Source organism: Ceratotherium simum, chromosome 5, assembly GCF_057802395.1.
Source record: "Ceratotherium simum simum isolate JZ-2026a chromosome 5, ASM5780239v1, whole genome shotgun sequence".
Taxonomy (NCBI): Eukaryota; Metazoa; Chordata; class Mammalia; order Perissodactyla; family Rhinocerotidae; genus Ceratotherium; species Ceratotherium simum.
Window position 1 is genome coordinate 77,227,896 of NC_141904.1, and position 16,513 is coordinate 77,244,408.

At 37.3% G+C, this 16,513-nt stretch overlaps 1 protein-coding gene across 1 annotated transcript in view; it reads left to right on the forward strand.

Moving 5' to 3' along the window:
- Positions 1-15,751, forward strand: part of LRRN1 (leucine rich repeat neuronal 1) — a 38,534-nt gene extending 22,783 nt beyond the window's left edge. The window contains exon 2 of the mRNA XM_004442408.3: positions 12,507-15,751. Within this exon, the coding sequence (XP_004442465.2) occupies positions 12,785-14,935 (2,151 nt within the window). The 5' untranslated portion in view covers positions 12,507-12,784 and the 3' untranslated portion in view covers positions 14,936-15,751. The remainder of the gene's footprint in view (positions 1-12,506) is intronic.
- The last annotated feature ends 762 nt before the right edge of the window (positions 15,752-16,513 follow it).

Here is a 16,513-nt window from a genome sequence, read left to right on the forward strand (position 1 = left end):
TATTGGTAAGTACTAACTGCTGTTATTATTATGACTACTACTCAGCCAAAACGACCCTGCAATGAACATAGATATAAAAAATGACAAGTGTCTATAAGGCTAGAAAATACTTCAGTTTGGAAAGGATGCTTCCTGTCTTTCTTGAGCTAACAATTTAATTCTGTTTGCTTATTGTTTATATCTTTGCCTCCAGAGTAACTAAGATCGATATGTAAATGTGTTGGTAAATGCCCGTCTCTTGTTTATTCTTTGTTTCTGTTTGAGCTGTAACTCCTTTAAGGATCTAACTCATTTGGAACACTTCTTTCCAAGACAATTAGGAATGGAAATGCTTTGGGTGTCATTCCACCTCTCTTAGTGTAGAGAGGTATGCACTTTTTAACATAGTGCTTGCAAAGGAGAATCCTTTCAAGAGACTTACCATCAAATTACAAAATTGAAATCCTAAGTAACTAGCATGCAAAGATTTAATTAGCATTGTCTCGTTAAAATAAATGTGTGACTTTTTTCTTACTTCCAAAGGTGACATAGCCTTTGAAAGTACATTCTAGAAATGGGCTGGGAAAGAGAGGGGATTGAATTTTAAAGGCAGTCATGTGATACTTGGGGAGTTTTCAGGTTGAGCCTTGTCTGAGTCCTGCCCATTGTTTGGTCTGAGGGAAAAGTACACTTGCTTATATACCTGTATCATATTAAAATAAAATAAAATAAAAATCTTGAGACCTACCAGATTATTCCATAAGATTCAATGCAAACCAAACTGCAGAAATATTCCTGTGCCTTTGCTTAAAATTCTTTCTAGTATTCTAGAAATCTGTCCTTACCCAAAGAATAGAGGATGTCTCAGTGGTACCCAAGCTATTTGGCAAAGAGATGAACCATCCCTAGATCTTCACTATGATTTGTTGAGCTCTAGTCATTTGGGAAGAATCTCTATTGCCTTCAAGAGCTGTAAATGCTCCCAGCAAGTTCCCTCTCCATCTATACTTCTGATACTTCATGGACAGCCCCATTCATCCAATTCCAAATTGGGTGTTCATTGGGATGATAATGTAGCATGTGGGAGGTGGTGTTTAGGGCATGGGCTTTGGAGCCAGGCTGTCTCAGTTTGAATCCTGCTCCATCACTTTCTAGCTGTGTGTCTTGGGCATCGGTTTCCTCAGTGTGAAAAGGGATAATCATACAGCTTACCTCCCAGAGATGTTGTGAGGAAAAAATAAAGCAGCAAATAAGGATTGAGTTTTTAAAAAAAGAAAGAAAGAAAAGAAATCTGTTCCAGATAATTTTCAGGAAGTGCTTTAATTTCCTTATTGGAAGAGTAAATATTAACTTAGGTTTTCAGCACTCAATTCTAATTTTCTAAGTTGAGAACTTCAAAAGGAAATTTATGATGGTTGAGATTCTACTATGTAGCAGGCACTGCTTAAGACAGGTTCTCTCATGACCTGAGAGACAATCTTCAGGCACCCACGTGATGCAGATATATAACTATCTCCTTCTAACAGATGAGGAAACCAAGGCCCAGAGAGGTGGACTAATTTGTCCAAGGCACCATAGGTAGTGCCAGGATATGGATTTAGCTCTGTCTGCCTCTTAAGACCATGCCTTTCTTTTTTTTAAAAAAAAAATACTAAACAGGGGCCAGCCTGGTGGTGTAGGGGTTCGGATCCCGGGTGCACACCATTGCATCACTTGTCAAGCCATGCTGTGGCGGTGTCCCATATAAAGTGGAGGAAGATGGGCACAGATGTTAGCCCGGGGCCAGTCTTCCTCAGCAGAAAGAGGAGGATTGGCAGATGTTAGCTCAGGGCTGATCTTCCTCACAAAAAAAAAATACTAAACACAGTTTCTCTTAAACCAGAACCAAGTGCTTTGCTCCCAGTCATAAGGAGTGCTGCTTACCTGAGTGCCTTCAAGAGTAGCAACCCAGAAAAGAAGCATAAAATATCTAAAATCCTGGAGCTTGAGGAGCCATAAGATGTTGTCTAAATTTAGCCCAACCTCATCACTTACAGGCAGGGAAGATGGCCAGCATGATCTGAGTTGGAGGGAAAACCAAAGATTAGGACTCGAGTCCCCTAACTGTTGGTCCAATGCTCCAGTCTCTGTACCACACTGCTTCTCAAACTATCTGCAAACCAGGTAGGATTCAGAGCTAGATAGCATTAGGGCATGGGCCCTATTTCCTTGACCATCCTCTCACTTGAGATCTTGAACAAGTGACAACTTCTTCTTGAAAAATAGGAATGATCAGACTTTATACTATACACATGTAAGTCGCTCACTATAGTGGTTAATACATAGTAAGTCTTTTATTAAAGTAAGTCTAGTAGTAAAGTTTGCTATATTCATATTATTATTATATTATTCATGAGGTCTCTCCTATCTTGAATGCCTGCTTCCAACTCCTACTCATTTTTCAAATCCACTTTACACTTCTTACATTTGAATTTCTATGCCCTTATGCAGTTTGCAACACACTTCATCATCAAATTAGGAGAAATTTAATTTATGCATTTTACAAATTAAACTTGCAATTTGGCCGTGCTTATGTAGAACAGATCAACCACTATGATCAATTCATTGCCATGTTAAAAAAAAAAATCAGTGAACATTGTTTAGCTGACCTGACTTAATTTTTTGGAATAAGTTGACCATCAGCATGATTGATTGAGCTGTCCACCCTATCCCTGATCTGCCTAAGCAAAGGTCAGGATGGAGGTTATTAAAGAAAACAAGCCACTGCACTCTCCCTAAATTGAATGATGTTTTCCTATGCTTCTAATAAATGGTAACTGATTGATGGAGTGCTAGAGGGCAACATCCTTCAAAGAGTTTTAGACCCTGCCCAAATGATCAAAAATACAAATTTTAACTCAGCCTAGACTAACTAAGTGAAGCTGTGCCAGGTTCTGTAGAGTAAAGGATCATGTGTTTGGAGAGTAGGAATGGAGTCAAGGTTGGCCTCCAAATATATGGCCTCACCTCTCTGAGGTGTTGTCCTCTGTAAAATGAGAGGTTGTTTTTGATGTGCCAGGTGATCTCCAAGACCTTATCCAACTTTCACAGTTTGTGTTTTTCATATCTCACAGAGGCAAGCTTGCTTGCCTTTGATCAGTTAAAGCCAAATCAGAATCTGAAGTAGATGTTATTCCCCAGGGCTTTTCCACAAGCACCTTTCCCGACTCTGCCAAGCCACCTACTTGGTTTTGGATTCACACCAGCTGGCTCTGTTTGGGCTTTTGGCTTTTCAATTTTCTTTCTTTCTTTTTTAAGTTTTCTTTTGTAATTCTTCAGTCTATCCAGTCCAGCCCTGCCCTGTTTACCATGCCTGGCCAACACTCTTGCAAGGGCTAATGTGCTGTCCATGCCCAGTTCCTCTCAGGAGCTGAATGAATTGTGACCCCAGCTTTTATGCTCAGCTTGGAGACCAGCTGCGCCTTTGGGCTTTTCCCAGAGATGTTGGCCGAGACTGCACCTGCAGTGAGATGGATTTGCCCTGGCCCCAAAGAGGAAGGAAAATGAGGGGGAATCAAAAGATCACTTGTGTCCATCCTCTTCTGTGCACACTAGTGCATTTATACCACCCAAGCATACCCGAGAATTTTTGAGACTTTATTAATTAATAATAACAAATAGAAGAAGAAAAAGGAGAAGAAGAAGATAAAATTAGGGAGAGGACAATCAAATTTTTCCCTGGGAACCAGGAAAACCAACACAGAAATTTAAAGTGGTCAAAATTAGGAAATGCTGAATTGGAGATCAAGGCATTTGGGTTTTATTTTGTTGTTCTGCCAGCTAACTGGGTCATCTTGGATCACCTAGGGGATCTCTAAGGTTCTGCCTGCCTTTAAAAGTAGGTCTTGCAAAACAAAAGAGTGTAAAATGAATTTTTATAAATGTAATGCTTTCTAAAAAACACTAAAGTTTTCAGAGCAGATTCACACTGTAATACACTGAGTTTCTAATTATAGGTTTTCACATATGCAGTAGTTGCCAATAATATTTTAAAATTTATGTCTAATCATCTAGTTATCAAATACTCCCATTAGCTGAGCATTATAGGTGATATTATTATCATACTTATTTAGAGGTTGCATACTGGCCATAAAAGGCCTTAGAAAGCAGATGGGTTTTGTTTGGCCTGCACAGTTAAAAACATTTTTGAATACCTTTTGGAGTGCACGCACACTCCAGCTTTTTACATGACTGTGTTAGACTCACTTCACTACCTAGCCCCTGAAGGCACTGGAATTTGAGGTCTTTGGCAAAATCAAACTCCATGCCTTCACGAGAATTTAATAACAAAAAAGGGAGAGGAAGGAAAGGAGGGAGTGGAGAGGGAGGTAAGAAGAAGGAGAAAGGAGGGAAGAAGAAGGATTGCCTCTCTGAAAACGGCTAGAAGTATGGTTTTTCATGACACCAGGAGAATGGGTTAAGATAACTTCTTGAAGTTCCTTTTGGCTTGGGCAGCTATGACCACCTTTCCTCTCAACCTACTTAGTCTAAGATAAATAAAATAGGACGTGAATTTACTAGACTTGCTCAAGGTCACCTCGGAAGTTTGTGGTGAAGCCAAAATTAAGAATCCCTTTCCTGGTGTCCTCATTCTGTTGGTGGGCCCACTCAGGCAGGCTGCTGCACTGCTTGCTGATGAATAATGTGGGATCTCAGGAACAGTTCCTTATGCAAAAGAGCCTCAGCAAGCTCCATTATGTTCTTGCAAGGGGATACACTTTATTGTTTCCTTAACACATTATGGAGAGTGTTATAGCTCTTCCTCCCATATGCACCCTCCATCTGCAATCACTAACACACACTACAGAGTGTTTTCGCTTTGGATAATGTGTGAACAAGGAACATAATTTTGGAAAATGGTTGGAGAAAGAAATCTAAGAGTCAGAAAGGGTCAGGGGCCAGACAAAAGTCCAAGAAACTAATGCCTTTAAAAATAGTCGATGCAAATTCAGCATTCAGAATGTACTTGCAAGACCTTTCTTCCTTCCCAAGGGAAATAAAATATACCCTCCATAAAGAATTTGCTGTAATATCTCTCTCTGGCTCTACCTGCACTAGCCATCTACATTGTTAGAAGGCTTCTGGCCAGGCCTTTTTCAGAACTTGTAGTTGCTAATACCACAAAAGACACCCTCTACTGATTTCAACTACCCACTCCTTCCTTTCATCCTCAACACCCATAAAAAGACTCAGATCCAATATGAGACATCAAACTTGTAAATAATAATAGCTAACATCTACTGGGCACTTGCTATGTGCCAGGCCCTTTGCCAAAAGCTTTACATTTAACATCTCAGTCTAATTCTCTCACCACCCTTGCAAAATAGGATTTATGCTCTCCATTTTCTAAAAAAAGGAAACAGACTCAGAAAAAAAGCTTCGATAATTTTGCCCAAGGTCAGAGAACTGAATTTGACACCAGGTCTGTTTGTCTAGAAGCCATACTCTTAACTCGATACTAAACTCTTGTTTCAAAAGCTTATAGCCCTTGGGAGTCTAACAATCAGCCAGTACCTGCAGCCGAAGTCAGGATGGCCTTGAGGCACAAGGGAACACCCTCTGGGAGGTCAATCCACAGAGTGGTGTCTGGCTCCACCTTGTCCCCCCCCCCCCGTCCCCCCACCCCCCGCCGCCATGAGAGTGACATTTTCTTCTCACATTTGACCTACTTAGTCCAGTCAGCACTAGAACAAAGCAATTTCACTTTTTAAAAATCTATGCCAGCTATTTTTTGTTTGTCTTAGAATTTAAGATAATTAATTTGTATGTATATGATAAAAGTTGGCCTGAATTACATGAGAGTCCTCTATGGGGGACCAATAGAGCTAAAAGAATGATTTTTCTAAACATTATGTACATGGTGTGAATTTGGCTACCAAAGAAGGTATGCATAAAAGCACATGTCCTAAGAAGGCATTTTTCTTCATATTTTGGGAATCAGAATTTTAGTTCTTCATTGCTATAACTACAATGTCTATCAGATGATGTTAATTTCCAGGTTGGTGATTTGTATTTCATAATTTTCTTGCCCGCATAGCATTTTAATTTAGTCCTACTGCAATATTTGGCCTCTGGACTTCTAACACTTAATTCCAATAACACTGGTTGAAAATATAATGGAAATGGTAAAAAATAATAATGATGATTTTTTTCTAAACACCTATCATGCCCAAGGGTCTTAAAAGAGATTTTCTTATTCACTACCTCACAATAGCCCTACAGGGTGAGTGTGAAATTTAATGGCAAACTTGATGAGGTTCCAGAAATTCAAATACATATTTGAGGGCTCTGTGCTGGATTCTTTCCCAGGTTCTGGGCTGAACACCTTCACATAGATTATTTTATTTAGTTATCACAATTTTCATATACGAAGTAGATATAATTAGCCTTAATTTTAGCTATGGAAACTGAGACAGAGAATTTTGAGTTTGTACAAAGTAACACATCTAATAAGTGAAGAAGTCAGAATCTGAATATGGATCATTTGATCCCTCAGGACAGAATTCGTTCTATAAGCTGAGCTATCTGATTTTTAGTATAAATAGAATTCACATAACCATCATGTTCTTGTGACTGCTTATTTCTTTCGCCCAACTCCTTAAGAACTTAATGCATAAGGATCCTGGCCCAAAGTCCTACCAAATATTGTGATTTTGTTAAACATCCCATCTGACATAATTCCATGGGAAAATGGAGGTCAGTGCCAATTCACTGATGGTGATGACCATGCAGTCCCTTTCCTCTGGAATTTTATATTCAGAGCAGAGTGTTCCAAACATTTCTTATTGGAAGAAGCATCAAATGTAATTACATAATTGTGGATCTCTTTGAAATATGTCCCTTGCCAATTTGAGGACTTTAAAGCCATGGTTTGTTATTTAAGGTATTGTTTCTTTAAACTGCCAGACTTGTTTGTGGAACATCATTCTGCTAATTAGCAGGACATTTTCTTCTCACATTTGACCTACTTAGTCCAGTCAGCACTAGAACAAAGCAATTTCACTTTTTAAAAATCTATGCCGGCTATTTTTTGTTTGTCTTAGAATTTAAGATAATTAATTTGTATGTATATGATAAAAGTTGGCCTGAATTACAATGGATTTACTTTTCTTATTATGATAAAAAAACATTAAATTTACCATCTTCCATTTTTAATTATACAGTTCAGTAGTGTTAAATATATTGACATTGTTGTGCAACAGATCTCTCAAGCTTTTTCATCTTGCAAAATTGACACTATACCCATTAAACACTAATTCTTCTTCTTCCATTCCCACAACCCTTGGCAACCACCATTCTACTTTCTGTTTCTATGATTTTGACTACTTTAGATACTTCATATGAGTAGAATCATACAGTATTTGTCCTTTTCTGACTGGCTCATTTCATCTAGTAAAATGTCCTTGAGATTCATCTATACTGTAGTTGTAATAGGATTTCCTTTTTAAGGCTACATAATATTCCATTTTATGTATATGCCATATTTTCTTTTTCTATTCTTCCATCAATGGACATATGGGTTGCTTCCATCTCTTGACTATTGTGAATCATGCTGCAGTAAGCATTGGTGTGCAAATGTCTCTTTGAGATCCTGCTTTGAATTCTTTTGGATATATACCCAGAAGTGGGATTGCTGGATCATCTGTTAATTCTATTATTAATTTTTTGAGGAACGTCCATACTGTTTTCCGTAATGGATGCACCATTTTACATTCCCACTTATACTGCACAAGAGTTCCAGTTTCTCCACATCTTCACCAACACTTATTTTCTGTTCTTTTGATGGTGACCATCCTTAAGAGTAGGAGGTGATATCTCATTGTGGTTTTGATTTGTATTTCTCTTAGGATTAGTGAGGTTGAGCATCTTTTCATATACTTATTGGCCATTTGTATATCTTCTTTGGAGAATTGTCTATTTGAATCCTTTCCCTATTTTTTAATCAGATTTTTTTTTGTTGAGTTGCAGTTGTTGCTGTAGAGTTGTAAGAGTTCCTTATATAATCTGGACATTAGCCCCTTATCAGATAAATGATTTGCAGATATTTTCTCACATTCTATAGATTGTCTTTTCACTCTGATTGTGTCCTTTGATATGTAGAAGTTTTTAACATTGATTTAGTCCCATTTGTCTAGTTTTGCTTTTGTTGTCTGTGCTTTTGATGTCATATCCAAGAAATCATTGCCAAATCCAATGTTCTGAAGCTTTTTCCCTATGTTTTCTTCTAGGAATTTTCTAGTTTTAGGTCTTACATTTAAGTCTTTAATCATTTTGAGTTAATTTTTGTGTATGGTATAGGGTAAGGGTCCAACTTCATTCTTTTGCCTGTGGATATCCAACACCATTTGTTGAAGAGACTATCCTTTCCTCATTGTGTAGTCTTGGCACTTTTGTCAAAGATCATTTGATCATATACAGAAGAGTTTAATTCTGGGCTCTCTCTTCCATTGGTCTATATGTCTATCTTTATGCCAGTACCATACCCTCTTGATTACTGTTGCGTTGTTGTGTGTTTTGAAGTCATGAAGTGTGAGGCTTCCAACTCTGTTCATTTTCAAGATTGTTTTGGCTATTTGGGATCCCTTGAGATTCCATATGAATTTTAAGATTCAACTTTAAGATTTTTTTTCTCTATTTCTGCAAAAATTGCCATGAGATTTTGATACGAATTGCATTGAATCTGTAGATAACTTTTGGTAGTATGGACATTTTAACAATATTAAGTCTTCCAATCCATGATCCTGGGATGTCTTTCCATTTATTTACATATTTTATTTCTTTTAGCAGTGTTTTGTACTTTTCAATGTACAGGTCTTTCACCTTCTTGCTTAATTCCTAAGTGTTTTATTCTTTTTCATGCTACTATAAGTCAGATTATTTTCTAAATTTAATTTTAGGATTGGCCATTTTTAGTGTATAGAAACACAACTGGATTTTATGTATTTTGTGTTCTGCAACTTTACTGAAATTGTTTATTAGTTTTAACAGTTTGGGGATTTTTTTGGCATCTTTACGGTTTCCTACATATAAGATCATATCATCTGCAAACTGACAATTTTACTTCTTCCTTTCCAATTGGATGCCTTTTATTTCTTTTTCTTGTCTAATTGCTCTGGCTAGGACTTCTAGTACTAAGTTGAATAGAAGTGGCAAAAGTGGTCATCCTTGCCTTGTTCCTGATGTTAAAGGAAAAGCTTACACTCTTTCACCATTAAATATGATTTTAGCAGTGGGCTTTTTTTGTATGTGTGTGCAGAAGATCAGCCCTGAGCTAACATCCATGCCAGTCCTCCTCTCTTTTGCTGAGGAAGACTGGCCCTAAGCTAACATCTATTGCCAATCCTCCTCCTTTTTTGTCCCTTTTTCTCCCCAAAGCCCCAGTAGATAGTTGTATATCATAGTTTCACATCCTTCTAGTTGCTGTATGTGGGATGCCGCCTCAGCACGGCCGGACAAGCAGTGCGTCGGTGAATGCCCGGGATCCAAATCCAGGCTGCCAGTAGTGGAGCACGCGCACTTCACCACCAAGCCACGGGGCCAGCCCCAGCAGTGGGCTTTTCATATATGGCTTTTATTATGTTGAGACAGTTTCCTTTTATTCCTAGTTTATTCCTAGTTTATCATGAAAGGGTGTTGAATTTTGTCAAATGCATTTTCTGCATCAACTGAGATGATCATGTGGATTTTGTCATGCATTCTGTTAATATGGTGTATTACACTGATTGATTTTCATACATTGAACCATACTTGCAATTCTAGGTATAAATCCAACTTAGTCATGGTGTATAATCATTTAACGTACTGTTGAGTTTAGTTTGCTAGTATTTTGTTGAGGATTTTTGCATCAAGATTCATCAGGGATATTGGTCTGTAGTTTTCTTCTCTTGTTGTGAAAATGGATTTACCTTTAAACACTGTTAGTGACTAGCTCCTGAGACATGCCTTCTGTTTTACATGTATAAAATGGTTTTACTCTATGAAGCTTTGTTCTATATATAATGTCATGTTCAAAAATTAGGCTGGGGAAATACATTAAAGAGAATTTAGAATGGTATACAAACAGAAACATCTTAAACATCTTGTTTTGTGTTAAGGAAGTTTCATTTCTCTGCTGGCAAAGGAACGAAGTGCAGACTGGGGAGAGGAAAATGTCTTCCCTCTGTGTTTGATATGATATCTGGCATTCTGAGCTTGTGTGGCTTGTTGGTGGTTGGTTTAAAGAGGTGTGTGTATGTATCAAAGAGAAATTTGAGTATTGCAATACAGTTATCTCAAATCATATAATTTAAACTAAAATAGAGGCATGACGCGTGACAATATTCAAAGTATAGCCCCATAAAAGATATTTTTCAATGGTAACAGATTGTTTTGGGAGTCTCACACAACTTTAATGCATATTTTACTTCTTGCTATGTTTCCTTAAATTCAGTCAAAACAAAAAAAATTAGTTGCAATTCCATCTCAGGGTTATGAAGGGCAGATTTATTCTTTTGGTTTTCTATTTTGAATGATGAATAAGGAATAATTCAAATTCCTGTGTGGCAGGAATTTTCTTAACATGTATTGTGGTCACTGCACCTGTTTTTAGGATTACTTTAAATCGAAACAAAAAGCATAGAAGAAATTTGTGGAGGTAATAATATTTGGAAAATGTTATTCTCTGAGGTATGTTTTCATTTTATGTAATGTCCTGATAAAAGTCAGAATCAGGTAGTTTTATAATATTGAAAAGTTTTGCACATACATGATATATGGTAAAGTAACCAGATTAGGGGGAGGAGAATGCCAATGTGTTTCCTCCCCACAGAGAATAGCAAGTATCCATCATTATGCAACACATTCATTTCCTTCCCCTACCTCCAACTTGCCAGATCTGGATTGGATGATTTTTTTAAATTCCATCTTGTTAAACCAGTATCTTGGTTTGCATGTTTTATAAAACAACAACAAAAAATGTAGGACTTTTCTTTCTTTCTTTCTTTCTACTAAAATATGACAAGTACAGAACTTTTAGGACTGGCTATTTGTATTATTATACTTCTTGGTCAATCACGAGGATAACTATGTTTGCAAAGTAAAAAGATAATAATAGCAGCTAATATGAATTGAAAGCTTGCTATGTGTTGAACTCTAGGCTTCAAGCACATTATGTGCTCTATTTTATTGAATCCTGACAGTAATCTTAAGGGAATAAAGAAAATACTAGTCTCTGAAATTCCTTCAATACTCAAAGCTGAAGTTCATTACAGAAAGACAAATGTAAGGAAACATAAAAACTCTACTTTTAATACCTTAGCAAGTAACTGGCCTAGTCGTGGGAAAGCAAGCCAGACACTGGATCGATAATGGCTTTTTACACCTGATTGGAATCCAGAAAACTAGAACCATTAACTACTAATATCTTTACAAGCAGGTGAGCAATATGTATTTGATCTCAGAAGACCTTATTAAAACCAGTAGATGATGGCTAAATAAAATCAAATATCCCAGCTTTCCTTCTTTTACTTGTCCTCCAACAAGCACTATTTAGCTAAAACTAAAATAGATGAGAGATATAATAAGATGATAATAAATATAATTAACTCTACAAGCTTTAATATCTGGCAGACACTACACTAAGAGCCTTACATAGATTCCTTTAATTCTCTCAATAATCCTATGAGAGAGAGGTACTTTTACGACCAACCCTATTTTATAGTTGAAGAAGATGAGGCTTCAAGAGGTTAAATAACATATCCACTATATCCACGGTCTATAGCTACTAAGTGGCCAGTGGCATTCCCATGTGATTGATGAAATTATACATGAGATGTATAGACATGTATAAATATGTTTGTGTTTTTAATGAAGACCAGTGGTATGACAGAATAGAGTCCTTTTACTGTTTTATTCAGTTAAGATCAGTTGTGGCTATTAGAATATACGAAAAACTGGTATTTTCCTTTTGTAGTTGTGTTAAATTAACTTTTTGTATGAGAATAATTGAGCTAGAAAAGCATTGGCTGGATATGTCTACAGAATATACCATTTGAAAAAGGCAGAATTGCTGAAAACAAATGAGGTATTAATTTAAACATAACTAAAGATGACCTTTGAGTCTTTAATAAACTGCCTTTCTTGTTTTGCTTTTGACCTTTTGATTTTTTTGGAGCCATAATTATAATGTAGTTTCTAAAGTCACCTTAGTTTTTTAAAGGAATGACATCCGTGGGTTTTTCTGAGTGTTCCTATTAAGTGTATGTGTGTGTGTTTGATGATTTTACCCAATAATACAAGCAGTCCCAATTTAATTGTAAAAGTGGTAACCAGTTTTAGTTTAGTTAAGTGGAATATACTAAGTATCTTGCAATTTAAAAGCTTTCTTAATTATTTTGAACGTTCTGTTATTAGATTTGTAAGTGATTATGCCTTTTTAGTAGACAAAAGAAAGGCTATTATGTAGAAACTACGGAGAATAAACATAACATCTGTCCTAATCTAATTTTCAGGCACATCTCCAGACTTTGATTTGGCTGAAGTAACTTATGCCACAGAGCTGTGGGCATGCCTGGAATTGAGAGACACAGATAAAAGACTCCAAATTGCTTCCTGCCTTTTGAAAACTCCAGAAGACCATCCCTTTGGACTCTGGAATTCTACACATCTCAACTGAGACTTTGCTTGAATGTTTACCTTTTCTGCTTGCTGTGCTACATATCACTATATAGTGTTCACCTGTTGTTAAAATTTACGCGCGTCAGGGGTTGAGCTTTTTCAGCAAGCCAGCATGGCTAGGATGAGCTTTGTTTTAGCAGCTTGCCAATTGGTGCTGGGCTTGCTAATGACTTCATTAACTGGATCTTCCCTACAAAATACTGAGTGTCCACAACTTTGTGTATGTGAAATTAGGCCCTGGTTTACCCCACAGTCAACATACAGAGAAGCCACCACTGTTGATTGCAATGATCTCCGCTTAACAAGGATTCCCAGCAACCTTTCCAGTGATACACAAGTGCTTCTCCTACAAAGCAATAACATCGCCAAGACCGTGGATGAGCTTCAGCAGCTTTTCAACTTAACTGAGCTAGATTTCTCCCAAAACAACTTTACAAATATTAAGGAGGTAGGGCTGGCAAACCTGACCCAGCTCACTACTCTACATTTGGAGGAAAATCAGATTACGGAAATGACTGATTACTGTCTGCAAGATCTCAGCAACCTTCAAGAACTCTACATCAACCATAACCAGATTAGCACTATTTCTGCTAATGCTTTTTCAGGCTTAAAAAATCTTTTAAGGCTCCACCTGAACTCTAACAAATTGAAAGTTATTGATAGCCGCTGGTTTGATTCAACACCCAACCTGGAAATTCTCATGATTGGGGAAAATCCTGTGATTGGAATTCTGGATATGAACTTCAAATCCCTCTCAAATTTGAGAAGCTTGGTTTTGGCAGGAATGTATCTCACTGATGTTCCTGGAAATGCCTTGGTGGGCTTGGATAGCCTCGAGAGTCTGTCATTTTATGATAACAAACTGATCAAAGTCCCTCAACTTGCTCTGCAAAAAGTTCCAAATTTGAAATTCTTAGACCTCAACAAAAACCCCATCCACAAAATCCAAGAAGGAGACTTCAAAAATATGCTTCGGTTAAAAGAACTGGGAATCAACAATATGGGGGATCTCGTCTCCGTGGACCGCTATGCCCTGGATAACTTGCCTGAACTCACAAAGCTAGAAGCCACCAATAACCCCAAATTATCCTACATCCACCGCTTAGCTTTTCGAAGTGTTCCTGCCCTGGAAAGCTTGATGTTGAACAACAATGCCTTGAATGCCATTTATCAAAAGACGGTAGAATCCCTTCCCAATCTGCGTGAGATCAGCATCCATAGCAATCCCCTGAGATGTGATTGTGTCATCCACTGGATTAACTCCAACAAGACAAACATCCGCTTCATGGAGCCCTTATCCATGTTCTGTGCCATGCCGCCCGAATATAGAGGGCAGCAGGTGAAAGAAGTTTTAATCCAGGATTCAAGTGAACAGTGCCTCCCAATGATATCTCATGACACATTCCCAAATCATTTAAACATGGATATTGGCACAACAGTTTTCCTAGACTGTCGGGCCATGGCTGAGCCAGAACCTGAAATTTACTGGGTCACTCCCCTTGGAAATAAGATAACTGTAGAAACCGTTGCAGATAAATACAAGCTAAGTAGTGAAGGTACCTTGGAAATAGCTAACATACAAATTGAAGACTCAGGAAGGTACACCTGTGTTGCCCAGAATGTCGAAGGTGCAGACACTCGCGTGGTGACAATTAAGGTTAATGGAACCCTTCTGGATGGTACCCAGGTGCTGAAAATATATGTGAAGCAGACAGAATCTCATTCCATTTTAGTGTCCTGGAAAGTTAATTCCAATGTCATGACATCAAACTTAAAATGGTCATCTGCTACCATGAAGATTGACAACCCCCACATAACATATACTGCCAGGGTCCCAGTAGATGTTCACGAGTACAACCTAACACATCTGCAGCCTTCCACAGATTATGAAGTGTGTCTCACAGTGTCCAATATTCATCAGCAGACTCAAAAGTCATGTGTTAATGTCACAACCAAAAATGCTGCCTTCGCACTGGACATTTCTGATCAAGAAACCAGTACAGCCCTTGCTGCAGTAATGGGGTCCATGTTTGCCGTCATTAGTCTTGTGTCCATTGCTGTGTACATTGCCAAAAGATTTAAGAGAAAAAACTACCACCATTCATTAAAAAAGTATATGCAAAAGACCTCTTCAATCCCACTAAATGAGCTATACCCACCACTCATTAACCTCTGGGAAGGTGACAGCGAGAAAGACAAAGATGGTTCTGCAGACACCAAGCCAACCCAGGTTGACACATCCAGAAGCTATTACATGTGGTAACTCAGTGGATATTTTGCTTCTGGTAGTAAGGAGCACAAAGACGTTTTTGCTTTATTCTGCAAAAGTAACAAGTTGAAGACTTTTGTATTTTTGACTTTGCTAGTTTGTGGCAGAGTGGAGAGGATGGGTGGATATTTCAAGTTTTTTTAGTATAGCGTATCGCAAGGGTTTGACAAGACTGGCAGCATCTCTAGGCTTCCAGTTTGTGTGTGGTTTTTATTCTTATCATTATTATGATTATTATTATTATATTATTATTATTATTTTGTTTTAGTTGTGCTAAATTCAATAATGCTGTTCTAACTACAATGCTCAATAAAATGATTAATGACAGGTTGGGGTTCCCCTGTGCTTTTACCAGTAGCATGACCCCTTCTTCTGAAGCCATCAGTAGAAAGTACCATGTTCTCCAAAAAGCTAACACAGTTGTGAAGCAGCATTGAACCTTTTGTAGCAATCTGGTCTACAGACTTTTAACTCAAGAAGCTAAGGCTAGACTTGTTACCTTCGTTGAATGATGTTAGTTGACTGTACTGTAATGTTGTATCAACTGAATTGAATGTTTGCCTTTGAACAATGACTTTTCTTTTTTTGTAATAGTTAAAGAGGCTTAGAACAAGCTAACAGGCAATAGAAATATGTATATCAGATTTTTTAATGTAACAAACTACATGTTAATTGTTACCTTATTCTTTTTATCTTTAGTAGACACTTTTAAAAGAAAAGATAATAATTTTGTTGTGTTTAACTCACCAACATGTGGTGTATAATGAAGACAGAACTATAATAAATTAGTTTTGTTCTGATTTTTTAGAACACTTGCAATAATGTATCATTTATAGTTCTTACTAGTTGCAGTGGTGATAGTTTTCACATCCCTAAAAAAAACCACTAAAATAAATCAGCTACAGCATGTTGCTTTTTAAAACTAGGCCCTAAAAAGTTTTGAATTCTTTTTCTAAGGGAAGAAATATCTATTTTAGTGAAGATCTTTTAATGAATAAGACTTCTGTATTTTAAATATTACTGACCAGAACTTAATGGAGGAAAAAGTTCATATGAAGAAAAAAGGTATATTACTGTATCCCGTGCATAACTAAATGTGGTAAAATATACATACATACATACACACATACATTGGATATGTCATATTCCTTTTCTGTAAGAGTTTTGTTAAAATCTGATTTTTTTTAGTAGTATCCACACTTCCCATCAAAGTCTAAAACATAGAGCTATGTAGTATTCCAAAATGTATTACATGTTATTTTTTAACAGCTGTCTATATCCTTCGATCCATATTACTCCATATATCAGTATGGAGATATCTGCTGAGACAAGTAAATGATTAATAGAAAACAGAACAACTTCTGTACAATTGGCATTTCTCATCTAAATAATATATATAGTCAGTTTTGCAGAATTAAGTCTTTCCCAGGAAATGTGTGTAAAATTTAGAACAGAGGGGGCTAGATTTAGGTAGGAGGCCAGTTCCACAAAGTGTGTGTGTGTTGTGGGGGCGGGGGGGCAGGTGGTGGCTAAAGATACAGTTAAAGGAGAAAGGACCTATTTGAAAATGTG